The sequence below is a fragment of the Mirounga angustirostris genome, unplaced genomic scaffold (assembly GCF_029215605.1).
Source record: "Mirounga angustirostris isolate CCGP_5_RB_7025 unplaced genomic scaffold, mMirAng1.0.hap1 SCAF_4, whole genome shotgun sequence".
NCBI lineage: Eukaryota > Metazoa > Chordata > Mammalia > Carnivora > Phocidae > Mirounga > Mirounga angustirostris.
Genome location: NW_026991712.1, coordinates 149,137,130 through 149,164,074, shown reverse-complemented (window position 1 = coordinate 149,164,074; position 26,945 = coordinate 149,137,130). Strand labels below are relative to the sequence as shown.

The window sequence follows — 26,945 nt, the reverse complement described above, 5'->3', positions numbered from 1 at the left end:
ACATCTTCATTTGTCAAAGGGGTTCACAACTGCTATACAAATCTAAGGTATTTTATTACATCTTGACAATAAAACTGGCTGTCAAAACAAGCTTTTAATTTAACCCTAGAGTTTTACTTATCAGTTGACAGAAGATATAAAGAAGTCCAAAGCATGGGAAAAGTTGTTAATAGACAGGTATACAAAGAAACTTTCAGATGGGAAATATTCAGTTATAAAGTTATGACATAATCAGTTTTAGAGCTAAAATGGGCCTTAAAAATTATGTATATAATCTAGGGACAATCATGCAACTCTTTAGATCAAGTAATTTCGAGCCCCATGTTGGGTAGAGAGATTACTTAAAAAAAAAAAAACAACCCTTAAAAAAGTATGTGAATAATCTAATCCTGTTGTTTTAGAAATGAGAAAATGAAAAGGCATAAAACCATCCAGAGACAGAGCCAGAATTAGAACTCAGGTTTCCTGACTGTCCATGTTCTTTCTACTCTGTGACTTTTGTAATTTCTTCCTTTCTATTATTGCTCTATTTGGAATTATGAGGTCTATTTTAAATTAAATTAATGTTACCAGTTCCTGATTTATTCATAGAGTATCAAGTATTTTCTTTTCAGTATTTTCATTTTTATTCCTGAAGTTTTCCAACTAATACCACTTATCCTATCATGTTACCCCAAAACAGGCATCACTCATAATATATATAGCAAGGGGCAAATAGATTCTTAAAAACATGACCCAATTCCCCCAATAACTTAGTGAAAAAACTGTTACAATCTTCTTTAAGAAAATAATTTTTCTAGGAAGAGTGACTATCAACAAAAGGATTTATTTATAACATATCTACTACCTGTATTCTCATATCTTTATGTCTCTGAGGGCTGACCACCTTATGGTATAATATGTTTGACATCTAGATTTTGGTCTTAGTATAATATGTTTGACATCTAGATTTTAGCCTTAATAATATTAACCTTATTTCATTTGTATGTTGACTATATCATGTTGAATGTATTATCGATAGTCAAGAAACTGATTTTAACAAACATTTGCTGATCGATTCAACTGTAATGTCTCCAAAAAATATTATCCTCTAATATAGGTACTCCCTACTGTAAAAAGGAGGCATTCTTTAAAAGATATCCAGAGAGGGAAATTCTCCTCATCAAGACCTATTGATATATTTACTTATTGTTATTATACTTGACCCTTAACACAGGTTTGAACTGTCCAGGTCCACTTAACTTGGATATTTTTCGATAAATACAATATTGTAAATGTATTTTCTCTTACTCATGATTTTCTTCATAATGTTTTCTTTTCTCTAGCTCACTTTATTGTAAGAATACAGTACATAATACATATAACATACAAAATATGTGTTAATCAGGACACCCGGGTGGCTCAATTGGTGAAGCATCTGCCTTCAGCTCAGGTCATGATCCCAGGGTCCTGGAATCAAGCCCCGCATGGGCCAGGAGCCCACTTCTCCCTCTCCCTCTGCTCCTGCCCCCATGCTCATGCTCTCTCTCCCACACTCTGTCTCAAATAAATAAATAAAATCTTTTTTTTTAAATGTGTGTGTTAATCAACTATTTATCTTATTAGTAAGTCTTCCAGTGAACAGTAGGCTATTAGTAGTAAAATTTTAGGGGAACCAAAAGTTATACAAGGATTTTCAACTGCACAGGTGGTTGGTACCCCTGAACCCCACATTGTTCAACAGTCAACTATATATATATTACACTAAGCTCAACTGCCCATTTTTATTTCAATTCCTCCAAATTACTTGATGCTTTCCCGTAAAAAGAGATAAAAACACATGAAATTACTAAACAGAAATTACCCATGATGACTCTCAGAACCACAGGCCCAGGTGAGGACTCTATACTATCTTGGTCTTTTCTTTTTCGAGTCTCTCCAAAGATAATATACTCTCTTATCCCTCTTCTCCATGCTAAGAATTACACAAATCCTCAAATATTACCAGTGATTACTTCTGAGAGTTATGATTGAGTGATTTTTACATTTTTTAAATTTTCCATCCATTTCTATAATGAGCTTCTATACTTTTATAATCAGAGCAAAATGTTTTTAAAATGTTATTTTTATACAGAATAAGTAGAACTTTCCTGAAGATCAAAAAATGAATATACACTTATTTTTTGACATTAAGAAATAAAACATGAGTTTAGGAATTATCCCAAAGAATTCCCAAATTAGAAAAAGACATAATAATAAACATGATTCACACCTGTTTTTCAGCGGTTTTCTTTCTAGCTTCTGCCCTCTCTTCTAATTCTTCTAATTCATTATCCTCAGTATCAAGATCATCATCATCATGTTCATCATCATCATCAAACTCCTCTTCATCATCAAAACCCTCTTCATCATCATCTTCTATTTCAGCTCCAGAATCTTCATCATCATCATCATCGTCGTCATCGTCGTCGTCGTCTTCCTCTTCTTCCTCTTCTTCCTCTTCTTCTTCTTCATCATCTGTTGCATCTCCTGTTTTACCTTCCATATTACTTAGGTCTGAAATCAAAAGTGCCTGCAAGCCATTCCGTAATTTGATGTATCTAAAGAAAAAAAAAATCACAAAACATTTTGAGTCAGCTATTCATTACACACACCAACACAAATGATCATTTTAGCAGAATTAAAAAAAAAGTACATATACATACACACACACCCAATACTATGTTTATATTAATAAAACTAGTTGTTTCTGCAGAGGGGAAACCTCAGAAGCTTATCACTTTCTGAGTAGCCAAAGAGAAAAGATAAGAGACAGTTCACTGTATTTTTTAATTCTGAACTATGAAAATACATTTACCTGTTCAAATACCAAAATTTAGAAGTTAAACACAGACAACAAGCCCACAATTCACCCTCCCTTAACTATTTCTTTAATTTATAAGTACTTAAATATTTTATCATACCAGAAGACTCAACCTAACAGAAACATATCACTCAATACACAGAGCAGTCAGGTCAGCTTAAATATTAAAGCAAAATCTCATATATTTAAACTCTGTTCCTTCCCTTTGATACAATGTATTTGATATTTTATACCAGTTTCCCGAACTGCTTTTATGGACTTAAAAAAGTAGCTACATCTCTAAGAAAACTAAATCCCACAGTCTGGTAGCCTAGCAGGAAAATGATTATCCTATTAGTAAAACTGCTATGCCAGTTTGATGATAGGATGCCTACTATAAACTTCTCCTGTTTATACTTATTCTTTCGTGTGTGATTCAATAGCATTTACTCAGCAGCCTTTAATATATCAGCTACCATACTACATTTAGAGTAAAGTTAATAAAACCACATTTCTTACCACCAGGCATTCACTGTCTAGTAAAATATGATGCAATTAAGCCAGTACAATCCAGAATGATAGCACTAAACATGTTAAACATGTTAGAAAGAAGGAAGCAATAAGGGAAGCCCTTAAAGCAAGGTACACTTAAGTTGAGCTTTCAAGATGAAAAATGTTTGGAAATGATGTAAGTACTACAGCTCGGTGAGTTGTTCCTTTTTTCTCTCCTCTTTCATTTACAACTAATCGGACCTCTGTAACTGAAAAAAACTGCCTCTGCACAGCAAACCAGGAAACCTGAGACATCCACCCATGTAACTCAAAGTGGGTAGACTGGGCCATGGACAGGCTGTGGGAGCTAGTGTCACCAGGTCCAGCAGCAGAACAGCACAATGTTGCTGGCAGAAGAGACAGAGGGTCAAGGTGGTGGGTGGAGGTCTGCCCAACTGTGAATTCTGCAGCTGAAGGGACCCATTGCTCTGAGGAATAACAGCAATGACTGTAGGGAAGGAAAGAAAAGGGAAGTAGGCAAACAACCAGTACTGAAAGAAAATGTCTCCCGTTGTGTATCCTGGGTTCAGGCAAGGAGACTGCCCACAGACTCCTGGGTACCCCAACTGGAGGATCCTCCTACCAGGCTGTGGGCATACCCAAAGCCTCAAATGCTAAGTATACACCTCCCCCCACTCTGCCTCCTTCCTGCCTTCCTTTCTTCCTTCCTCCCTCCCTCCTTCCCTTCCTTCCTTCTCTTTCTAAATCATCTGCTTCCAACCTTAGCAATAAATCAGCTCTGGTGTACTATAGTGCCACCTCCTGGAAAACAAAAAGAAGGCTCCTAATTTACCAGGCTGTTAAACTGTTAAAATCAAAGTAAACAAAACCTTGCCTAAATAAGAAAGGTGTTTGCTACTTAAGTGCTGCAGCAGAAGCACTTTTCATCAAACACCATCAAAAAACATAATATTTTTTAAAATATTTTTTATTTATTTGACAGAGAGAGACACAGTGAGACAAGGAACACAAGCAGGGGGAGTAGGAGAGGGAGAAGACTCCTGGCTGAGCAGGGAGCCCGATGCAGGGCCCGATCCCAGGACCCTGGGATCATGACCTGAGCCGAAGGCAGACGTTAGTTTAACAACTGAGCCACCCAGGCACCCCTAAAAAACATAATATTTTATCACAAAAAGGAAATGACAATTTTCTAGCAACTGAACCCAAAGACATGGAATGTTGCAATCTAACTGATAAAGAATTCAAAATATTATAAAGAAATTCAACAAGCTACAAAAAACTCAGGCAATACAATGATCTCAGAAAGATAATGAATGAACATAAGGAGTACTTTACCAAAGAGAAAAAAAAAACCCAGAGCTGAAGAAATCAATTAATCAGGTATGAGAATGCACTAGAAATTGAGCAGAGAGATGAAGAGAGAATTAACAAGCTGGAAGATAGGAATCTAGAAATGATCCTGGTGGAAAAGAAGAAGAACTTAAGATTTTTTTAAAGTGATGAAAGCTATTAAACTTCATTAGAAAAGCCAACATAAGAATAATGGGTATTCCAGAAAAAGAGGAGAGGTTATAGGTGGCAATGAGTTTATTTAACAAAATAATAGCTGACAACTTCCCAAACCTGGAAAAGAAACTGGATATACAAGTCCACAAAGCCAATAGAATACCTTATTATCTCAATGCAAAAAGACCTTCACCAAAATATATTAAATCTGTTGAGGGGCACCTGGCTGGCTCAGTCAGTAGAGCATGTGACACTTGATCTCAGGGTTGTGAGTTCAAGCCTCACGTTCAGTGTAGAGATTACTTAAAAATAAATCTTTAAAAAAAATTTTTTTTTAAATAATAAAACTGCCGGGCTCCTGGGTGGCTCAGATGGTTAAGCGTCTGCTGTCGGTTCAAGTCATGATCCCAGGGTCCTGGGATCAAGTTCCGCATCCGGCTCCCTGCTCAGCAGGAAGCCTGCTTCTCCATCTGCCTCTCTCTCTCTCTGTCTCTTATGAATAAATAAATAAAATCTTTAAAAATAATAATAAAACTGCCGTACGCCAATGATAAAAAAAAAATGTAAGGTAGCTAGGGAAAAGAAAGACAGTAACCTTACAAAGAAACCCACATTTGGCTATGAGCAGATTTCTCATCAGAAAATCTACAGACCAGGAGAGAATGGAATTACATATTCAAAATGTTGAAAGATAGAAACTGTCAGCCAAGAATACTCTATATGCCAAACTTATCCTCCAGATATGAAAGAGAAATAAAGGCTTTCCCAGACTAACAAAAGCTAAGGGAGTTTACCACCAGGAGACCCACTATACTTGCCTTAAAATAAATGTTGAAAGGAGCTCTTCAAGCTGAACAAAAAGACCTATGTACACTAAACTATAATTAAGGTGATATATAGAATTAGAAAACTGATTCTTTTTTAGAATATGTTAAACTCTTAATTATAACATAAAAATTAAAGGAAAAGAACATTAAAAATAACTACAGCTATTATAATTAAGTAAAAAAACCACAGCATAAACAGAGGTAATTTGTGATATCAAAAATATAAAAAGGGAACAGTAAAATGATGGAACTTTTATAGACAAATGAAGATAAACTGGTATCAGAAGAAAAAGGACTATTTCATTTATGAAATATTTTTTTCTTTCATAATTAAGTTTTTATTGATTATTCTAAGGATCAGGTCAGCCATTTCAATTTGTACAATTCTTAACATACATACCAAAAATCTAAAAAATCATGTAGTTGTGATTCTTTTCCAAAAGTTATTCCAGTGACCTTCCAGCTTAAAATTTGGAGGCAAATTTTCCTTAACAGTATTTCAAGTACCAATATATCATCAAATGTTGATACACTGTTACATTAAGTCCCATTAATTCACAATACCATATACACTACATACTCAAATTTTTTATCTTGCACAGCACATTAATAAAGTTACTAGAAAAACTGGACACCACAACCAAGATGTTACAGAGAGTACAAAATTCTGACAGGGAGAGCCAAGATCAAGGAGTAGTTTTCTTTAGGAAACAATTCTACCAAAAACAACACGGGAAGAGAAGTAATTTAAAATGTTCAAGACAGGGGCACCTGGGTAGCTCAGTCGGTTATGCATCTGCCTTTGGCTCAGTCATGATCCCAGGGTCCTGGCATCAAGCCCCATATCGGGATCCCTGCTCCAAGGGAAGCCTGCTTCTCCCTCTCCCACCCCACCCCTGCTTGTGTTCCTGCTCTCACTGTGTCTCTCTCTGTCAAATAAATAAATAAAATCTTAAAAAAAAAAAAATGTTTGGAACAACTGGGTGGCTCAGTCGGTTAAGCATCTGCCTTCAGGTCAGGTCATGATCCCAGGATCCTGGGATCGAGTCCCGCATCGGGCTCCTTGCTCTGTGGTGAGCCTGCTTCTCCCTCTGCCGCTCCCCCTGCTTATGCTGTTCACTCTCGCTTTCTCTCTCTGACAAATCTTTAAAAATAAATTAATTAATTAAATAAATAAAAAAATTAAAAAATGAATGTTCAAGACATATTAAATGCACAACTGCCCCCAAATTGCCATTTAGTATGTTTGGTATTTATATAAAAACTACCCCATCTACGGAATGTTGAGCTGATACCCAAGACAATCAAGGCCTCCCACATTCAATATCCCACTATTTTCTGGTTGTACCAAAAAATAGGCAACCAGCAAATGATTTCACCTCTTAAAAAAAAAAGGCATTTACACTTAAAAAATGGGATGAGATGGGATTCCCTCCTTCTTAAAAATATTTCTAGGGACGCCTGGGTGGCTCAGTTGGTTAAGTGTCTGCCTTCGGCTCAGGTCATGATCCCAGAGTCCTGGGATCGGAGGAGCCTGCTTCTCACTCTGCCTGCCTCTGTCTCTCTCTCTCTGATAAATAAATACAATCTTAAAAAAAAATATTTAAAAAAAATATTTCTAGAGCTACTAAAAAACTTGCATTTATAAAACAGTTGATAAAAATATTCCTCGGGGCACCTGGGTGGCTCAGTCGGTTAAGCATCTGCCTTCGGCTCAGGTCATGATCCCAGTGTCCTGGGATTGAGCCCTGCATCGGGCTCCCTGCTCCGCAGGAAGCCTGCTTCTCCCTCTCCCACTCCCCCTGCTTGTGTTCTCTCACTGCGTCTCTCTCTGTCAAATAAATAAATAAAATCTTAAAAAAAAAAATACTCCCCTGGGGGAGCCTGGGTGACTCAGTCAGTGGGTTGAGCTTCTGACTCTTTGGTTTGGCTGAGCTCAGGATCTCATGGGTTAGGAGACCCAGCCCCCCTCCCCCCAAAACAGGCTCCTTGCTAGGTGCAGAGTCTGCTTGAAGATTCTCTCCCTCTGCCACTCCCCCCGACTTGCATGTGCACATGTTCTCTCTCTCTCTAAAATAAATAAATCTTAAAAATATATATATATTCCCCTGGATTGTACGAGAAGGGAGACAGGGACCACTGATAAGACATGGTATATGATATCAATCAGACTTGGCTTTTTTCTCCTGCTTCATCTGAGGCTGGACTCTCCTCATTTTCAGTTTCTCCATTTTTCTGCAGATAAGTCTTCATTTCTTGGTTAGCCGCTTCAGCCTGTTTTCCCTTTGCTCCCCTTCTCCCCTTTGCACTTTTTTGTCTAAAGATTTATCCTTTCCTGTTGCCTTTTTTGGCTTCGTTTCCACTTCTGCAGGAGCAGGTTTAACTGACAACCTTGATGACCTCCTCTTGGGTTCCTCCTTTGTCACCCCCTCAGTGGAGCTGACCTTCCTCTTGAGTATCGTGGTGGGGCAGGTGTGCACCAGGTGCCTGCAGCCACAGGGGCAGAAATCTTTCTTGAAGCTGGGCTGCCTGGCCACTGCCACTCCTCCTGCCCTATCTATGAAATGTTTTATGTAAACCTCATGATAACCACAAAGCAAAAATCTATGGCAGAGATACAAACATAAAAAAAAGGAGAGACTGAACAAATCACCATGGAAAACCACCAACTTACAAAGGTAGACATAAGCAGAAGGAAAAGGAAACAATGGAGAAACAAAATAACCAGAAGGCAAAAAAGATGACAGTAGTATATCCTTACCTATCAATAACCCCCAAAGGTAATGGATTAAACTCACCAATCAAAAGGCACAGAGTGGCTGAATGGATTAAAAAAAAAAAAACAAGACCTGACTATATGCTGCCTACAGGAGACTCAGTTCAGCACTAAAGACACACATAGGTTAAAAACAAACAAATGAAAAAACCCCACATAGGTTCAAAGTGAAACCAAAAGAAGGCAGGCATAGCCATACTTTGATCAGACAAAACAGACTTCAAAATAAAGTCATTATATAATGATAAAGGTGTCAGTTCATCAAGAAGATATAACAATCATAAACATATGTGCTGCCAACACTCAAGCAACAAAATATATCAAGCAAATAATAACAAATCTTAAGGGAAAAGCAGACAACAATATAATAATTATAGGAGAATTCAATACCCCACTATCAGCAATCGGTAGATCATCCAGAGGGAAAATCAAGAGGAAATACTGAAATTAAACCACACTTAAGAACAAATGTACTGGGGTGTCTGGGTAGCTCAGTCAGTTAAGTGTCTGCCTTCGGCTCAGGTCATGATCCCGGGGTCCTGGGATCGAGCCCCACATCAGGCTCTTGCTTGGTGGGGAGGCTGCTTCTCCCTCTCCCTGCTGCTCTCCCTGCTTGTGCTCTCTCTCTCTCACAAATAAAAAAAAACTTTAAAAAAAATGTACTCAATAGACATACAGAACATTCAATCCAACAGCAGCAGAATACACATTCTTCTCAAGTGCACACAGAACATTCTCCAGGATAGATCATATGATAGGCTACAAAACAAATCTTAGCAAATTTAAGACTGCAATCATACCAAGTATCTTCTCTGATCACAATAGTATGAAACTAGCCATCGACAACAAAAGGAAAGTGAAAAGATCTACAAATATGTGGAAACTAAAAAAGACACATCTAAACAATTAGGTCAAAGGAAAAATCAAAAGAGAAAAAAGATATCCCAACACAACTGAAAATGGAAATATAACATATCAAATATTGTGGGACACAGCAAAAGCAATTCTGAGAGTACAGTTTATAGCAATGAAGACATGTATTAAGAAATTGGAGGGGCACCTGGGTGGCTCAGTCAGTTAAGCGTCTGCCTTCGGCTCAAGTCATGATCCCAGGGTCCTAGAATCAAGCCCCGTGTCAGGCTCCCTGCTCAGCAAAGAGTCTGCTTCTCCTTCTCCCTCTGCACCTCCCTCCTTGCATGTTCTCTCTCTCAAATAAATAAAATCTTAAAAAAAAAAAAAGAGCAAAAAAACAAATGGAACTACATCAAACCCAAAAGCATCTGTACAGCCCAAGAAATAACAATATGAGGGGCGCCTGGGTGGTTCAGTCGGTTAAGTGGCTGCCTTTGGCTCAGGTCATGATTCCAGGGTCCTGGGATCGAGCCCCGCATCGGGCTCCCTGCTCGGCGGGAGGCCTGCTTCTCCCTCTCCCATCCCCCCTGCTTGTGTTCCCTCTCTCACTGTCTCTCTCTGTCAAATAAATAAATAAAATCTTTAAAAAAAAAAAAAAAGAAAGAACAATATGAAAAGACAACCTACAGAACAGGAGAAAATTTTTACAAACCATATATTGGATAAGGAGTTAATATTCAAAATATATAAAGAACACAGTCAACTTAATAACAACAAAAACAATTCAATTAAAAAATGGGCAGAACTAAATAGACACTTTTCCAAAGAGAATATCAAAATGGCCAACAGACAAATGAAAAGATGCTCAACATCATAGTTATCCAGGAAATACAAATCCAAACCACAATAAGGTATTACCTCACACCTGTTAGAATTGCTATCATCAGGGCGCCTGGGTGGCTCAGTTGGTTAAGCGACTGCCTTCGGCTCAGGTCATGATCCTGGAGTCCCGGGATCGAGTCCCGCATCGGGCTCCCTGCTCAGCGAGGAGTCTGCTTCTCCCTCTGACCCTCACCCCTCTCATGCTCTCTCTCTCATTCTCTCTCTCAAATAAATAAATAAAATCTTAAAAAAAAAAAAAAAAAAGAATTGCTATCATCAAGAAGACAAGAGACAACAGGTGCTGGTGAAAATGAAAAGAAAACCCTTAAACATTGTTGGTAGGAATGTAAATTGGTCCAACTACTATGAAAAACAATGTGGAGATTCCTCAAAAAATTTAAAATAGATCTACCATGTGATCCAGCATTTCCATCTCTGGGTATATACCCAAAGGAAATATAAACAGGAATTTGACAAGAAATACACACACCCATGCTTATTTCAGTATTATTCATAAAAGCCAGGATATGGAAACAACCCAAATGCCCAAAAATGGATGAATGAATGGATAAAGTAAATATGGCAATATATACACAATGGAATATTATTTAGCCAGGAGAAAGGACAAAATGGATAGACCTTGAGCACATTATGCTAAGTGAGATAAGTCAGACAGAGAAAAACAAGTTCTGTAGGGTATTATTTATATGTCATATCTAAAGAAGTTAAACCTGTAAAAAAGAGAATAAAATGGTGGTTGCCAGGGGATGGGATGGGGTGGGAGTTAAGAGGAATGGTGTTTAAGGGTACAAACTTATAATGAACAGTGAACAAGTCAGAGAGATTTTATGCACCATATAATGAATATAGACAATACTATAATTATGTAATGTGATAAACATCACTATATCAGCAATATTTCAATATATAAATGTATCAAAGTAACATGCCTTACACCTTAAACTTACACAATGTTACAACATGCCAAATTTATTCAATTAAAAAAAGAAAAAAAAAAGTCAGGCTAGCAGAAACTGGGAAGAATAATGTGCAAAGAAAGACAAGGAAAGGAGCCTCTGGCTTAAGATGAAAGACTGAACATATGGATTTATCTACTTTCATACCAAAAATCACATGTAAATAAAAAAATTTTGTGGTTATATTTTGTTTTGGTTTTGTTTGAGAATAAAATCATGACAGACTCAAAATAGAAAAGGACACTGTTAGCAGATCAGAAATTTTTAGGGAGCCTGGGTGGTTCAGTTGGTTAAGCATCCAACTCTTGCTTTTGCCTCAGGTCATGGTCTCAGGGTCTTGGGATTGAGCCCTGCGTCGGGCTCCGTGCTCAGCACGGAGTCTGCTTGAGATTCTCTCTCTCTTTCTTGCTCTCTCTCTCCCCTGTGCCCCTCCCTCTGCTTACATGTGCTCTCTCTCTAAAATAAATACATCTTTTTAAAAAGTAGATATTTTTTAAAATAATAAATAAAACAGCACCCCAACCTCTCTCCTCTCTTATCCTGCTTTAACTTTTCACACCATTTATCAACACTTGGCTCCTTCCTTCCTTCCTCCTTCCCTTCCTTTCTCTTGTCTGCACCTTTAGAATATCAGCTCTGAGGGCAGAGCTATTCTTTTTCTTCACAGATATACCACAGCACCAGAGACATTGTTTGGCACTTCGGAAACATTTAAGAAATGTTTGTTGAATGAACAAAAGAAGGTTAATGCCTGATACATGATAGGTACTTAATATCTGCTAAATGAAAATCTAACTCCTAGTTTTATAAAACTAAATAAAAGTATATGTACACATGTACACATTAAATGTATATGAAGGTATCACAAAAGAATTAAAAGGATAGAAACCAAATATAACAGTTATATACAGAAAGAGAGGAATAAAAGTAGAGCAGCATACAAAAGAACTTCCATGCTTTATAATTTCCCTATACTCCATAATTTCTGTACTTTTCCAAACTTTTGTAATAAAAATGTTAATTTGTTATTTGTATAATAAAAGTAATTTAATAAAAATTCAAAACCCACTAGTTAACAAAATAAGAACAAACACACAAAGCCCTTAGCTTTATAGAGGGTTAACTTTCATAAATCAACATCAAAGCCATTTAAAGAGTCATGAAAAAAAATGTCCTTTATCATCACTTCTATTCAACATTGTATTGGAAGTCCTAGTCAATGAAAAATGATCCAAAATATAAATAAATAAATAAGGCAAATATATTGAAAGCTAAAACAATTCATTGTAAAATATATGATTACCTAGAGAATGCGAGAATTTAGAAAAACAAAACATGAACAAAAAGATCATGAACTTTCCTCTATACCAAAGATAACCAATTTAAAGAAGTATTTTATTTATTTATTTGAGGGAGAGAGAATGAGAGAGAGAGCACATGAAAGGGGGGAGGGTCAGAGGGAGAAGCAGACTCCCCGCTGAGCAGGGAGCCCAATGCGGGACTCGATCCCGGGACCCCAGGATCATGACCTGAGCTGAAGGCAGTTGCTTAACCAACTGAGCCACCCAGGTGCCCTAAAATGAGATTTAAATATGAGACCCTATTCACAAAAACAACAGAAACTATAAAATACCTAAATATATACTTAACGTTAGCTAACATACTACATGTGTTAACTTACATGTCTCAACATGTCTTAATTTCATCCTCACAATAACCCTAATTAGTTATTATTACTCCCATTTCATGGATGAGGAAACTGAAACACAAAAAGGGTTTTTCATTTGCCCAAACTTGGCAGAGACTGAACCCAAGTAGCATGGCACTAGAACCCATTCTTTTCACTACTACTCACCACAATCAACATAAGGAAAACTAGAAAACTGCAGAAGAAAATAGAAGACCTGACTAGTCATACCATACTGTTGAATGGGATGACCCAATATTGTAAAGATATAAATTCCTCCCCCAAATGAGTCTCTAAATTCAAGGCGATTCCAATAAAAAAAAAAAAAACCAACAAGATTTTTTGTGGATCATGACATACACACTGATTCCAAAATTCATGTGGAGAAGAGTCACATAAATAGCAAGTTTTCTGTTTTTTTTTTACTTGAGAGAGAGAATGAGATAGAGAGAGCATGAGACGGGGGAGGGTCAAAGGGAGAAGCAGACTCCCTGCTGAGCAGGGAGCCCGATGTGGGACTCGATCCCAGGACTCCAGGATCATGACCTGAGCCGAAGGCAGTCGCTTAACCAACTGAGCCACCTGGCAAGAACATTTTGAAAATGGAAAACAATGAGGGGAAATGTCCTTACCAATTATAATAATATAAATTTTTATTTTTAAAAATTTTTTTAAAGATTTTATTTATTCATTCATTTGACAGAGAGACAGCAAGAGAGGGAACACAAGCAGGGGTAGTGGAAAAGGGAGAAGGAGGCTTCCCGCCAAGCAGGGAGCCCGATGTGGGGCTCGATCCCAGGATCCCAGGATCATGACCTAAGCCGAAGGCAAACATTTAACGACTGAGCCACCCAGGCACCCCTAAAAATAGAAATTTTTAAATCAATTGAATTCAAACAGTATATTGGTATAGGAACACTTACAGATCAATGAAAGGACATTCTAGAAACAGCAGTGTTTATAATACTGTTACAACACCATTTATAATTCATTAATGATGCTGAAAAAACAGGCAATTCATCTGAGGGAAAAAAACATATCTACCTCCTTACACTCAACACATAAATTTCAGAGAGATTATAGAGCTAAAAGAAAAAAGTTCTAAAAGTATTTTTTAAGTATTTAAGAGGAAATCTTGTTATAATATTGGGGTGAAGAAAAATCTGTCCTCAACAAGACACAAAATCCAGAAGTTTATAAAGGAAAAAAAATGGAAAGATTTCACTGTACTCTAATTTAAAACTTTTCTAAAACAAAGCATCATAAACAAAATCAAAGAGCAAACTGCATACAGGCATATCTCAAAGATGCTGCAGGTTCCGTTCCAGACTGCTACAATAACAAATATTACAGTAAAGCGAGTCAAATGAACTTTTTGGTTTCCCTGTGTATATAACTTAATGTTTACCATATATTGTCATCTATTAAGTGTGCAAGAGCATTATATCTAAAAATAAATAAATACATACCTTAATTTAAAAGTACTTTATTGCTAAAAAATGCTAATCATCACCCAAGGTTTCAGTGAGTCGTAATCTTTTTGCTGGTGGAAAGTCTTGCTTCAATGTCCACAGTTTCTGCCTCATGATGGTAGTGGTTGCTGAAGGATGGGTTGGCTGAGGCAATTTCTTAAAATAAGACAACAATGAAGTTGCCTCTGCATCAACTGACTCTTCCTTTCACAAATGATTTCTCTATAGCATGCAATGTTCTTTGATAGCATTTTATCCACAGAATTTCTCTCAAAATTAATCTTCTCAAACCCTGATGCTGCTTTATCAACTGGGTTTATGTAATATTCTAAATCCTTTGTTGTCCTTTCAGCAATCTTCATAGCATCTTCACCAGGAGTATAATCTATCTCAAGAAACCACTTTCTTTGTTCATCCATAAAAAGCAACTCCTCAGCCATTCAAGTTTTATCATGAGGTAGCAGCAATGCAGTCCCATCTTCAGGCTCCTCTGCTAGTTCTCTTCCTCTTTCCACCCATCTGCAGTTCCTTCCTCTACAGAAATCTTAAACCCCTCAAAGTCATCCATGAGAGTTGGAATCAACTTCTTCCAAACTCCTGCTCATGTATTTGCGGACAGTTTGACCTCTTCCCATGAATCACAAATGTTCTCAATGACATCTAGAATGGTGAATCCTTTCCAGAAGGTTTTCAATTTACTTTGCCCAGATCCATCAGAGGAATCACTATCTATGGCAGCTATAGCCTTACAAAATCTGTTAAATAGTAAGATTTACAACAAGTCAAAATTACTCCTTGATACATGGGCTGCAGAATAGATGATGCTGTGTTGGCGGGCATGAAAACAACATTCATCTCACTGTACATCTCCATCAGAGCTCTTGGGTGACCAAATGCATTGCCAATGAGCAGTAATATTTTTAAAAATCTTTTTTTTTTTCTAAGCAGTAAGTCTCAACAGTAGGCTTAAAAATTCAGTGAGCCATGTTGTAAACAGATGTGCTATCATCCAGGCTTTGTTGTTCCATTTATAGAGCAGAGGCAGAGTAGATTAAGCATAATTCTTAAGGGACCTAGGATTTTCAGAATGGTAACTGAGAACTGGCCTCAATTTAGAGTCATCATGAGCTACCATTAGCTCCTAGCATGAATCAGCCTGTCCTTTGAAGCCAGGCACTGACTCCTCCTCTATAGCTATGAAAGTCCTAGACAGCATCTTCTTCCAATAGAAAGCTGTTTCATTTACACCGAAAATCTGTTGTTTAGTGTAGCCACCCTCCTTAATTATCTAAACTGGATCTTCTGGATAACTTGCTGCAGCTTCTACATCTTGCTGGTTCATCTTGTACTTTTTGCTTTTTTAAGGTATGTATGTATGTACGTATGTATTTGTTTGAAAGAGAGTGAGCAAAAGAGAGAGCATGAGCAGGGAGAGGCAGAAGGAGAGAGAGAAGCAGACTCCCCTGCTGGGCAGGGAACGTGGACGACAACACAGGGCTCAATCACAGGACCCTGGGACCATGACCTGAGTAGAAGGTAGACATTTAACCAAAAGAGCCACCAGGCGCCCCTTCACCTTGCACTTTTGTCTTATGGAGACAGCTTCTTTCTTTAAACCTCATAAACCAACCTCTGCTAACTTCAAAATTTTTCTTTCGCAACTTCCTCACCTCTCTCAGCCTTTATAAAATTGAAGAGAGTTAGGGCCTTGTTCTGCATTAGGCTTTGATTTAAGGAAATAATATTCTATCCAGAATACTCAAACCTTCTCCATATTAGACTGTTTTGCTTTCTTATCATCCTTTCATTTGTGTATTCACTAAGTAGTACTTTTAATTGCATTCACAACTTGGCTAACTGGCTCTTAGTCTAGCTTTCAGTCTATCTCAGCTTTTGACATGCCTTCCTCACTAAAATTGTTTCTAACTTTTGGTTTAAAGTGAGAGACAAAGGACTCTTCCTTTAACTTGTACACTTAGAGGTCATTGTAGAGTTATTAATTGGCCTCATTTCAATACTGTTGTATCTCAGGGATATGTTAAGAGTGTTCACTGAAGCAACGTTTGATAGAGAAAAACTGGACATCACCCAAATGTCCACAGATAGATGAATGCGCAAATAAATTATCCTATAGCCAGCCATAACATAGCATACTATATAGCCTTCAAGACCTCATTTTCATATACAGTGAGAACACAGTGACACAGCTTCCAGCCTTTAACTGCTATTTCTAGGCCTAGATAGATAGTGCTAAATCATTTTAGGTCAAAAGAGGATACTTGGGGTGCTAACTTTGTAATTACATAACTTGTCATTACTTCCCCCCAAACCATGTAGCCTCAAATATTTATATGTATACAAGATGTCGCTCTTTCTCTAAGAAGACTTCTCTTCCTCTACCTTATTCACTCTGTCTTCCTTTATTTGGTTTCATTCTCCCATTGCTCCTGTACTGACATGGGAGACCAAAGCAGATTTTTCAAACCATGTCCAAGAATCAAGAGTATAATATTATTCTCTCTATAATAAAGTATCCACCCATGCATTTTTATTTGTTCCTTAACAAGCTAACTTTTTATGAAGAAATCTACTTTCAGTCACTAAAATTACCAGTTAAGAGCTCACATATTTAAATCCAAAAATACTTGAGACCACATGGTGGAGATGGGGAGAGTGATGACAAGTTACATAGTTACAAAGTAAGCCCTCCCAAATACCCTCTTTTAACCTAAAGAGATTTAGCACTCTCTAGATATGGAATTAACAATTTAAGTCTAGTGCCTTAGTCATTAATTACTCTACAGCACATTTGGAATTTTAGACATCTTTGCATTTAAAACTGCAGGCCTGGCTCAAGAAATCAATAAAAGCATTAAGTATTGTTATGCCCAAAAAAGCTTTAAAAAATCAAATCCCGGAGCACCTGGGTGGCTCAGTCGGTTAAGCGTCTGCCTTCGGCTCAGGTCATGATCCCGGGTTCCTGGGACAGAGCCCCGCGTCAGGCTCCCTGCTCAGTGGGGAGTCTGCTTCTCCCTCTGCCTGCCGTTCTGCCTACTTATGCTCTCTCTGTCAAATAAATGGGTAAAATCTTAAAAAAAAAAAAAAAAAATTGGGGGTGGGGGGATAGGTCAGCCTGGTGACAGGTATTAAAGAGGGCAAGTACTGAATGGAGCACTGGGTGTTATACGCAAACAAGGAATCATGGAACACTACATCAAAAACTAATGATGGGGCGCCTGGGTGGCTCAGTTGGTTAAGCGACTGCCTTCGGCTCAGGTCATGATCCTGGAGTCCCGGGATCGAGTCTGCTTCTCCCTCTGACTCTCCCCCCTCTCATGTGCTCTCTCTCATTCTCTCTCTCAAATAAATAAATAAAATCTTTAAAAAAAAAAAAAAAACTAATGATGTATGGTGATTAACATAAATTTTTAAAAATCTGTTCTCCTTAAAAAAATAAAAAATAAAATAAATAAAAATTTTAAAAAATTAAAAAATCAAATCCCTGTTTAGCGCTTTGCCTACAATTCTAGGCCAGCTGCAACTCTCAAGTTAAAACAGCCCGCATACTAAAGCTGATATGACCTGCCTGTGTCAACTAAGGCTTTCTTGCCCAAGCTGCGTCAGTTTAAAGCTAACCATACTGGGGCGCCTGGGTGGCTCAGTCGTTAAGCGTCTGCTCTCGGCTCAGGTCATGATCTCAGGGCCCTGGGATCCAGCCCCGCATTTAATTTAATTTAATTAATTAATTAAAATAAATAAATAAAAATAAAGCTAACCATACAACAGTTAAAAACAAAAAACAAAAAAACAAAAAACCCTGCATGGTACAACATAGTTCCTGCAAATAACCAAGCTCAAAAAACCCACGTCTCCTTACTTGTTAAAACATAATACCAAGCCACCCCATTTAAGACTCACCAGAAGTACATTTGGCTCCCTAAATGGCAGTCCTTCCCCATTTCTCAAGGTTCCTTTGCTATGGAACAGCTGTTAGGTTATTAGGTGTGACTGATCATTTTAATAATGGCCCCAATTATTAACCTGACTAATCTTCCCACAAGACTTAGAGACTATTTCTCTCGATCCCTTGAATCTAGGCTAGGTTTGTACATTTTGTCCTATACATTGTGGTGAAATTGATGTGTGAGTCCTGGAGTCTAGGCCTCAAGATGTCTTGCAGCTTCTGTCTTTATTCTCTTGGGACTCAGCTGTCACCTAAAGTAATAAAAGCCACACTGAATAAGGAGACATTGTGAGCAGAGAGAAGGCCCACTTTCTTGTTGTCCTCACCAAGGCCCAAACATGTGAGTGATGCCATCTTAGGTACTCTAGCTCCAGCCAACCCACCAAATGAATGCAGTCACACAAGTGACCCCAGGCACAAAAAGTACCTAGTTATCCCATAGAATTTTAAGAAATAATAAATCATTGTTGCTTTGAGTTACTTAAATTGTGAGGTAGATTGTTACATAGCAATATTAATATACTAGGAGAATGCAAATGGTTGAGCAACACCATTTCTGGATATATATCCAAATGAATTTAAAGCAAGGACTCAAACAGGATTTGCAAATCAATGTTCATAGCAGCATTATTCATTATAGCTAAAAGGTGCAAACAACCCAATGTCTATCAACAGATGAATGGATAAACAAAATGTGGTATATACATACAATGGAATATTATTCAGCTTTAAAAAGGAAGGAAAAATCAGGACCCCTGGGTGGCTCAGTTGGTTAAGCATCTGCCTTCGGCTCAGGTCATGATCCCAGGGTCCTGGGATCGAGACCCGCATTGGGCTCCCTGCTCAGTAGGGAGCCTGCTTCTCCCTCTGCCTGCCACTACCCCTGCTTGTGCTCTCTCTCTCTTTCTCTCACAAATAAAATCGAAAGAAAGAAAGAAAGGAAGGAAGGAAGGAAGGAAGGAAGGAAGGAAGGAAGGAAGGAAGGAAGGAAGGAAGGAAGGAAGGAAGGAAGGAAGGAAGGAAGGTAGGAAGGAAGGAGAGAAAGAAAGGAAAGAAAGAAAGGAAGGAAGAAAAGAGAAAGAGAAAGAAAGAAAGAAATTAATTCTGACATATGCTACAACATGGATGAATTCTCAAGATATGCTAAATGATGTAAGCCAGATACAAAAGGACAAATATTGTATGATTCTACTTACATGAGTTACCTAGAGCAGTCATATTCACTGAAAGAAAGTAGAATGATAGGGGCACCTGGGTGGCTCAGTCGTTAAGCGTCTGCCTTCGGCTCAGGTCATGATCCCAGAAGCCCACATCAGGCTTCCTTCTCAGCAGGAAGCCTGCTTCTCCCTCTCCCACTCCCATTTGTGTTTCCTCTCTCAATGTCTCTCTCTAATAAATAAAATCTTTAAAAAAAAAAAAAAAGAAGAACGAAAGAAAGTAGAATGATAGCTACCAGGGGCTGGGAGGCAATATTTTCTTTTTTTTTTTTTTTAGATTTTATTTATTTCTTTGAGAGAGAGCGAAAGCAAGAGATTGCAGAGCCAGAGGGAGAGGCTGACTTGCCACTGAGCAGAGAGCCCAATGCGGGGCTTGATCCCAGGACCCTGAGATCATGACCTGAGCTGAAGGCAGACACTTAACTGACTAAGCCACCCAGGCGCCCCTACAAGAGTATTTTCAAAGAGGTTGAGAAAACATAAATGTACTACAACTGGAAGTGGAATCTAATACATATTACCACCACTGTTGGTAAAAATTTGTAATGGAGCAGAAAAAAAGGTTTAGTTGGACAAATTTACCCTTTGTGAGGCGTTTCAAAGCCTATGATTATTCATTGTCTTATTCATCAGCAGTACTTTACAGAAAATATTTGAATCTATCATGTATCAGTGAGACAGTAGTGTCATTTACTCTTGTAGACTTTACAATGATCAGTTCTGTGAATTTTTTTTTCAGAAACAGAAGCTGAATATCTTGAATTACCTTACTACAGAGAGGTTTGATGGCTTAGCAATGGAAACACTTTATTACAATTGAGTTCAGGACAAGATTGAAATTTTTCTGAAAAAGAACAGCCTTCAACCACTACTGTCAAACACCAAATGGCTTTGGAAATCAGCTTTTGCTGAAGGCTCCATAGTGTTTCTTAATGAACTCAACCCAAAATTACAAAATAGCACTTATGCTAAACATCTTATGGTAAAGTCATTTCAACAACAACTAATGTTATCTGAATCACCCATAATGGCAAGCTGCTTTATACATTTCCTGTGCTGTCAAAAGTTAAAACCAGAAGCCATATCTCCATTCCAACACAAATTTCCAAGTTATGTTTTCCAAGCAAACTATAGTTCCAGCAATGTTTTTCAGATCTTGGTACAAGCACAAAGGAAATTTCCGTATTTCAAAGTCCTTTTAACTGTGCAAAGACTCCATCTAATTGAGGAGTTTCCACCTAATTTTCAATCAGAAGTGATTAATCTACAATGTAACGACATGCAAAAGGGCAAAAATATCACAAGAATCTAATGGAATTCTATAAATGCTTTCCAAGCAATGAATATGCTAAATTAAAAAAGCACACACTCAATGGACTGATATCAGTATTTGGCAGTACCTGTCAGGATGAAAACACATTTTCAAAGATGAAATAAGTAAAGTTTCATTACAAATCAGTATTAACAGATGAACAGTTGCAACTGACTTTGATAATGAGAAACACTATGAACCCCCCCCCCAAAATGTTATCCCAATAAAAAGAATTCCAGTCTTCTCACTAGTTGATCTGTATTATCAAAAAAGTACTATTACAGGCGTCTGGGTGACTCAGTCAATTAAGCGTCTGCCTTCAACTCAGGTCATAATCTCCAGGTCCTGGGATTAAGCCCCACATCAGGCTCTCTGCTCAGCAGGGAGTCTGCTTCTCTCTCTCTCTCTCTCTCTCTCTCTCTCTCTCCCCTTCTACCCCTCCTCCCTGCTTGTTTTCTCTCTCTCTCTCTCAAATAAATAATCTTTTTTTTTTAAAGTACTATTACTCTATCTTGAACTTAATAAAAATTTTATTTAAAATTTGCAGAAATCTAAAAAAATTGCAGAAATTTGTTCTCTTCCTTGTTATAGAAGTACCTACATAATATCTTTAATTTTGCCTCTTGACTGATAAAGCCTAAAATGTTTGTTATATAGGCCTTTACAGAAAACATTTGGTGACTTCTGGGATGCAGACTTCAAAAGGTGTGCTTGGACAACTGGTTGTATGTATTTATACAACAGTAATAAAATTAGATCCATACCCAAATATAAAAAGCAAAACTGTAAAACTTCTAGAAGAAAATAAATCAGATGAAAAAAAAGCACAAAACACAAAGATGAAAAAATCTGATTAAATTTTGAGACTTTATAAACAAAGGGTGAAAAAAGCTATATAGACTTAGAGAATATATCTGTGATTCATATACCCAATAAAGGATTCAAAATATATAAAGAAGTCTTACAAGTCAATTTTAAAGAGGAAAAGAAAGAACACCTCCCCCTAAAATAGGCAGTTCATAAAAGGAGAAATTCAAATGACCAGAAAACACGAAATAATGCTTGATCTTATTAGTAATAAGAGAAAACACAGGGGCACCTGGGTGGCTCAGTTGGTTAAGCCACTGCCTTCGGCTCAGGTCATGATCCTGGAGTCCCAGGATCGAGTCCCACATCAGGCTCCCTGCTCGGCGGGGAGTCTGCTTCTCCCTCTGACCCTCCTCCCTCTCATGCTCTCTGTCTCTCATTGTCTCTCTTGCAAATAAATAAATAAAATCTTAAAAAAAAAAAAAGAGAGAGAGAAAACACAAACAAAAGGACTTTTTAGAAGAGAAAAATAGGGACACCTGGGTGGCTCAGTTGGTTAAGCATCTTACTCTTGATTTCTGCTCAGGTCATGATCCCAGGCTCATGAGACTGAGCCCTGGGCTGCGCTCTGCACAAGGAATGGAGCCCACTTAAGATTCTCTCTATCCCTTAGCCCCTCCCCCTCCACTCACGTGCTCACACGCTTGCTCTCTCTCTCTCTAAAAAAAAAAAGAGAGAGAATCAAATTTTTTTAAAATCTAACAATATCAAGAGTTGGTAGAAAGGTACAGGAGGAGGAACCCTAATGCTCTATTGGCATAAATGTAAAATAGTACAGCCAATTAGAAGAGTACTTTAGCAATATCCAGTTAAAAATGAGTTGTTTCACTTATAGGTATATAGATAAACTCTCAAATGTGTGCCCAAGGAGTCATGTATAAAATCTTCACTGAATACTGGGAACAGTTAAATGTCCAACAATCAGAGAAAAGATAAATGGTGGCATACTCATAAAAAAATAACAGAAAATTGGGAATAGGGCGCCTGGGTGGCTTAGATGGTTAAGCATCTGCCTTCGGCTTAGGTCATGATCCTGGGGTCCTGCGATCGAGTCCCGCATCGGGCTCCCTGCTCAGCGGGGTGCCTGCTTCTCCCTCTGCCTCTCTCTCTGTCTCTTAAGAATAAATAAATAAAATCTTTTAAAAAATGGGAATAATCTAAATGACCAATAATAGGAAAACAGATAAATTATGATGTATTCATACAAGATATTACTAAACAGCATTTAACAGAGTATTATACTTATTAGCACTGACAAATCTCAAAAGCAATGTTAAACCAAAAAAAAAAAAAAAACAGGTTATCAGACATCTAATATTACAATTTCTATTTATATGTCTTAAAACAATATACACTGTTTACAGATAAATGCATATGATAAAAAGTATAAAATAAACATAGGAATGGTATACATTTATATATCTAATTTAGATAGTGATTAATACTGGGAAAAGAGGGTAGGAAATGAAATGGGAGGAGCAGTTATAAAGAATTTCAACTGTATTGGTACGGTTTTATTTCCTAAAAAAATTTTTTTAGGGGCACCTGGGTGGCTCAGTCAGTTAAGGGTCTGCCTTTGGCTTGGGTCATGATCCCAGGGTTCTGGGATTGAGCCCCGAATCGGGCTCCCTGGCCTCAGCAGGGAGCCTGCTTCTCCCTCTGCCTCTCCCCCTGGCTTGTGCTCTCTGACAAATTTCTGAAACAAAAGCGAGAAATAAAATGATTAAAAAAAAAAAAGACTGAAGAATGTATCTTTATATAACAATCAGGCCAGAGGTGAAAAGGATGAAGGAGTCAAGAGATGGAAGCAAGAATATGAGACAGGCACTAATCTAGGCACTGGGGATACAGCAGTGAACAAAACAAACTCCTTGTTCTCACAAACCAGTAAATATATAGTATATCAAATGGCAGTAAGTGCTATTAAGAAACATAACTGTAAGAAACAGTATAGGGGGTGCCTGGGTGGCTCTGATGGTTAGGCATCTGCCTTTGGCTCAGGTCATGATCCCGGGGTCCTGGGATGGAGTCCTGCGTGGGGCTCCCTGAGGAGGGAGCCTGCTTCTCCCTCTGCCTCTGCCTCTCTCTCTGTCTCTCATGTATAAAAAAAAAAAAAAATCTTAAAAAAAAAAAAAAAGAGTATAAGGATTGGGAACCTGAGCAAAATTGTTACTTTATATAAGGTGCTATTTAAAGCCAATGAAACTGAATGAGATAGCACAGAGAGCAAAGGAAAACAGGGAAAAGAAGAGGTCGGAGGACTAAGGCCTCGGCACTCCAAAATTTAGAGGTCAAGGAGATAAGGAGGAATCTTCAAATGAGGCAGAAAGAGAAGTAGAACAGTACTGATTGACCCGGGAGCCATTTGCAAAAAGCATTTCCAGAAGAAAAGAATGATTAACCATGTCATATGATACTGAAAGGCCAAGTAAGATAAGAACTTAAGAACTAACCAACTGTAAAGGATATTGGTGATCTTGAAAACAGCTATTTTGATATAGCAATAAATGAGAAAAGACCACTCTGAGTTCAAGAAATAATGTGTCAACTATACATTAATAAAAAAAATATTTTAATGATGCTGTGGAACATATTAATGGCAATGAAAGATAGAAATCATATATTAAATGAAAAAAATTACAAATTAAAATGGACAGTCTCAAAAAAAAGAATGGGAATAAGTGAACTGCAAATTTCAAGTACAGACAATTCTTTTTTTTAAGATTTATTTATTTATGAGAGAGATCAAGCGCACACATGTGCATGTGTGAGTGGGGGGAGGGGCAGAGGGAGAGAACCTTCAAGCAGACCCCCTACAGAGCATGAAGCCCCACTGGATCCCACAACCCATGAGATCATGACCTGAGCCAAAACCAAGAGCTGGAGGCTCAACTAACTGACTGAGCCACCCACGTGCCCAAGTATAGACAATTCTTATAACAAGCTTTGCTATAAAGAAAACCAAGAAACTTGGGGCGTCTGGGTGGCTCAGTCGTTAAGCGTTTGCCTTCGGCCCAGGTCATGATCCCGGGGTCCTGGGATCGAGCCCCGCATCAGGCTCCCTGCTCAGCGGGAAGCCTGCTTCTCCCTCTCCCACTCCCCCTGCTTGTGTTCCCTCTCTCGCTGTCTCTCTCTCTGTCAAATAAATAAAATCTTAAAAAAAAAAAAAAAGAAAACCAAGAAACTTGAGTAGCTGGAAGGGCGTAACTCAGAGGGGATGTGGAATAAAGAAATATCTTTTCCCTGAAGACGAACAATTACAACGTATTTGTGTACTCATGGAAATGACCCAGTAAAAGGGGGAAACTGATGATGCCAAGTGGAAGGGGGAAAATTGCTGGAATAATTGATGGATAGTATCAATAAAGGGGATGGGAGCTAGTGCACAAATGGAGCGATGGGTCTTAGATAGAGGTACAGATATGTGACTTACTAGTTAACAGAAGAAAAGGCATGCAAAGATTCAAAGTGACAAACTCTCTCCGTACAAAAATTTCAGAATAAGGGGGAAAGATAAACTGAACTTATAAAAAATATAAAACAGCTTGAAAAAAATTGCTACAGGGATACATAAAGGAGTAAATAACTCACATGTGGGAGGGGAAGACTGAAGTAAGAGAAAGGATTCACAAGGGGCACCTGGCTGGCTCAGTCAGTATAGCATGTAACTCTTGATCACAGAGATTACATACATACATACATAAAAGGATTCGCAAAGGAGGTAATGCTTCAATTCACAAGGCAAACGTGACCAAAGAGTACAGCATGTGCCAAGAAAAAGAGTACAAAACAGCACAACAGAAGATAAAGCTAGAAAGAAACCAAAAATTGAGGGGCTTGGAGCTTGTCTGTCACGGTAAGAAGTACGCTTAGAAGGAACCAAATGACAGAACACCCATTTACACTAATCAGTGCTCGGTACCTGCTCAGAATGTGTTTTCACAGAACAGCATTTTAGGCTATCATGTAATAAGAGCACTACCTAATAGGGTAACTGTAAAGATTAAATGAGGTAATCTACATCAACTCCTTAGAACAGGGCCTAGTACATAGTAAGCACTCAACAAATACCAGTTATTATTATTAGGAGAAGCAAGATTACTGTTAGTTTTAGTAATAAAAATATAAAATCTCTCTAAACACCTCTCCAAAGGACCAAGTTAACTTTTCAAACTACAATCTACTTCCAACCCTTCTGAAAACAGTTAAATTCTGGTCCAACCATATAGTTGAGCCCTCCCAGCCACCAGCCACCACCCCCCCCGCCCCGCCCCACCAATACTAGAATAAAGGGCCTATAATCTACTCAGTTTCCTGTGAGTTGGAATTGACTTCATTCTGGGAAACAGTATGAATATGAGGCCTATGTCAGAGTGGAAGTCCCAGACTAATCTTCTTGCCTGCCAGGTCTCCCAATTAGAGAATATCCTTGAAACAGACCAGATGACCAGAGGTTACTCTACATACGTACCAAACTCATTATGATTGGGTTCACTCTCAAAGGACTCTGTAGGCTTCTTAGGTAAAGAAAATTTGACAATCTATCTTTTAAAATGGTAATGATTAAATTATGGCATATCTACACAATGGACCACTAGGTAGACAAAGTAAATTGAAAAACAATAAGGGGGCACCTGGGTGACTCAGTCATTAAGCATCTGCCTTCGGCTCAAGTCATTATCCCAAGCCCTGCATTGGGCTCCCTGCTCCGCAAGAAGCCTGCTTCTCCCTCTCCCACTCCCCCTGTTTGTGTTCCGTCTCCCGCTGTGTCTCTGTCAAATAAATAAATAAAATCTTAAAAAAAGAAAAATAATAAGAAAATGTTCATGACCATTTTTAAATGTATATCAAAACAGTATGGTACTGGCACAAAACAGACAAATAGATCAATGGAACAGAATTGAGAGCCCAGAAATAAACCAATGCACGCTTATATGATTATGACAAAGAAGGCAAAAACAGACAATGAGGAAAAGACAATCTCTTCAATAAATGGTGGCGGAAAAACTGGAAGCTACAGGCAAAAGAATGGAACTGAATCACTTTCTTTTTTTTTCTTTTTTCTTTTTTTTTTTAAGATTTTATTTATTTATTCATGAGAGACAGAGAGAGGCAGAGGGAGAAGCAGGCTCCCAAGGAGCAGGGAGCCCGATGCGGGACTCGATCCCAGGACGCTGGGATCATGACCTGAGTCGAAGGCAGACTCTTAACCATCTGAGCCACCCAGGCGCCCCTGAACCACTTTCTTACACCATACACAAAAATAAACTCA

At 38.1% G+C, this 26,945-nt stretch overlaps 2 protein-coding genes across 7 annotated transcripts in view; both read right to left on the bottom strand.

Moving 5' to 3' along the window:
- NRDC (nardilysin convertase) overlaps positions 1-26,945 on the bottom strand; it is a 101,121-nt gene that overhangs the window by 63,459 nt on the left and 10,717 nt on the right. For all 6 annotated transcript variants that reach the window (XR_010410941.1, XM_064589150.1, XM_045897706.3 and 3 more), the window contains exon 2: positions 2,252-2,579. Coding sequence is in view for 5 of the 6 variants with exons in the window: in XM_064589150.1 (XP_064445220.1) it covers positions 2,252-2,579 (328 nt within the window). In the remaining variant the exon portion in view is untranslated. The remainder of the gene's footprint in view (positions 1-2,251; positions 2,580-26,945) is intronic.
- LOC123858524 (uncharacterized) lies at positions 7,653-14,753 on the bottom strand. The gene is given in 3 exon segments (XM_064587436.1): positions 7,653-7,973; positions 7,976-8,460; positions 14,497-14,753. Coding segments are annotated over 3 exon segments (882 nt in total). The 3' UTR covers positions 7,653-7,833.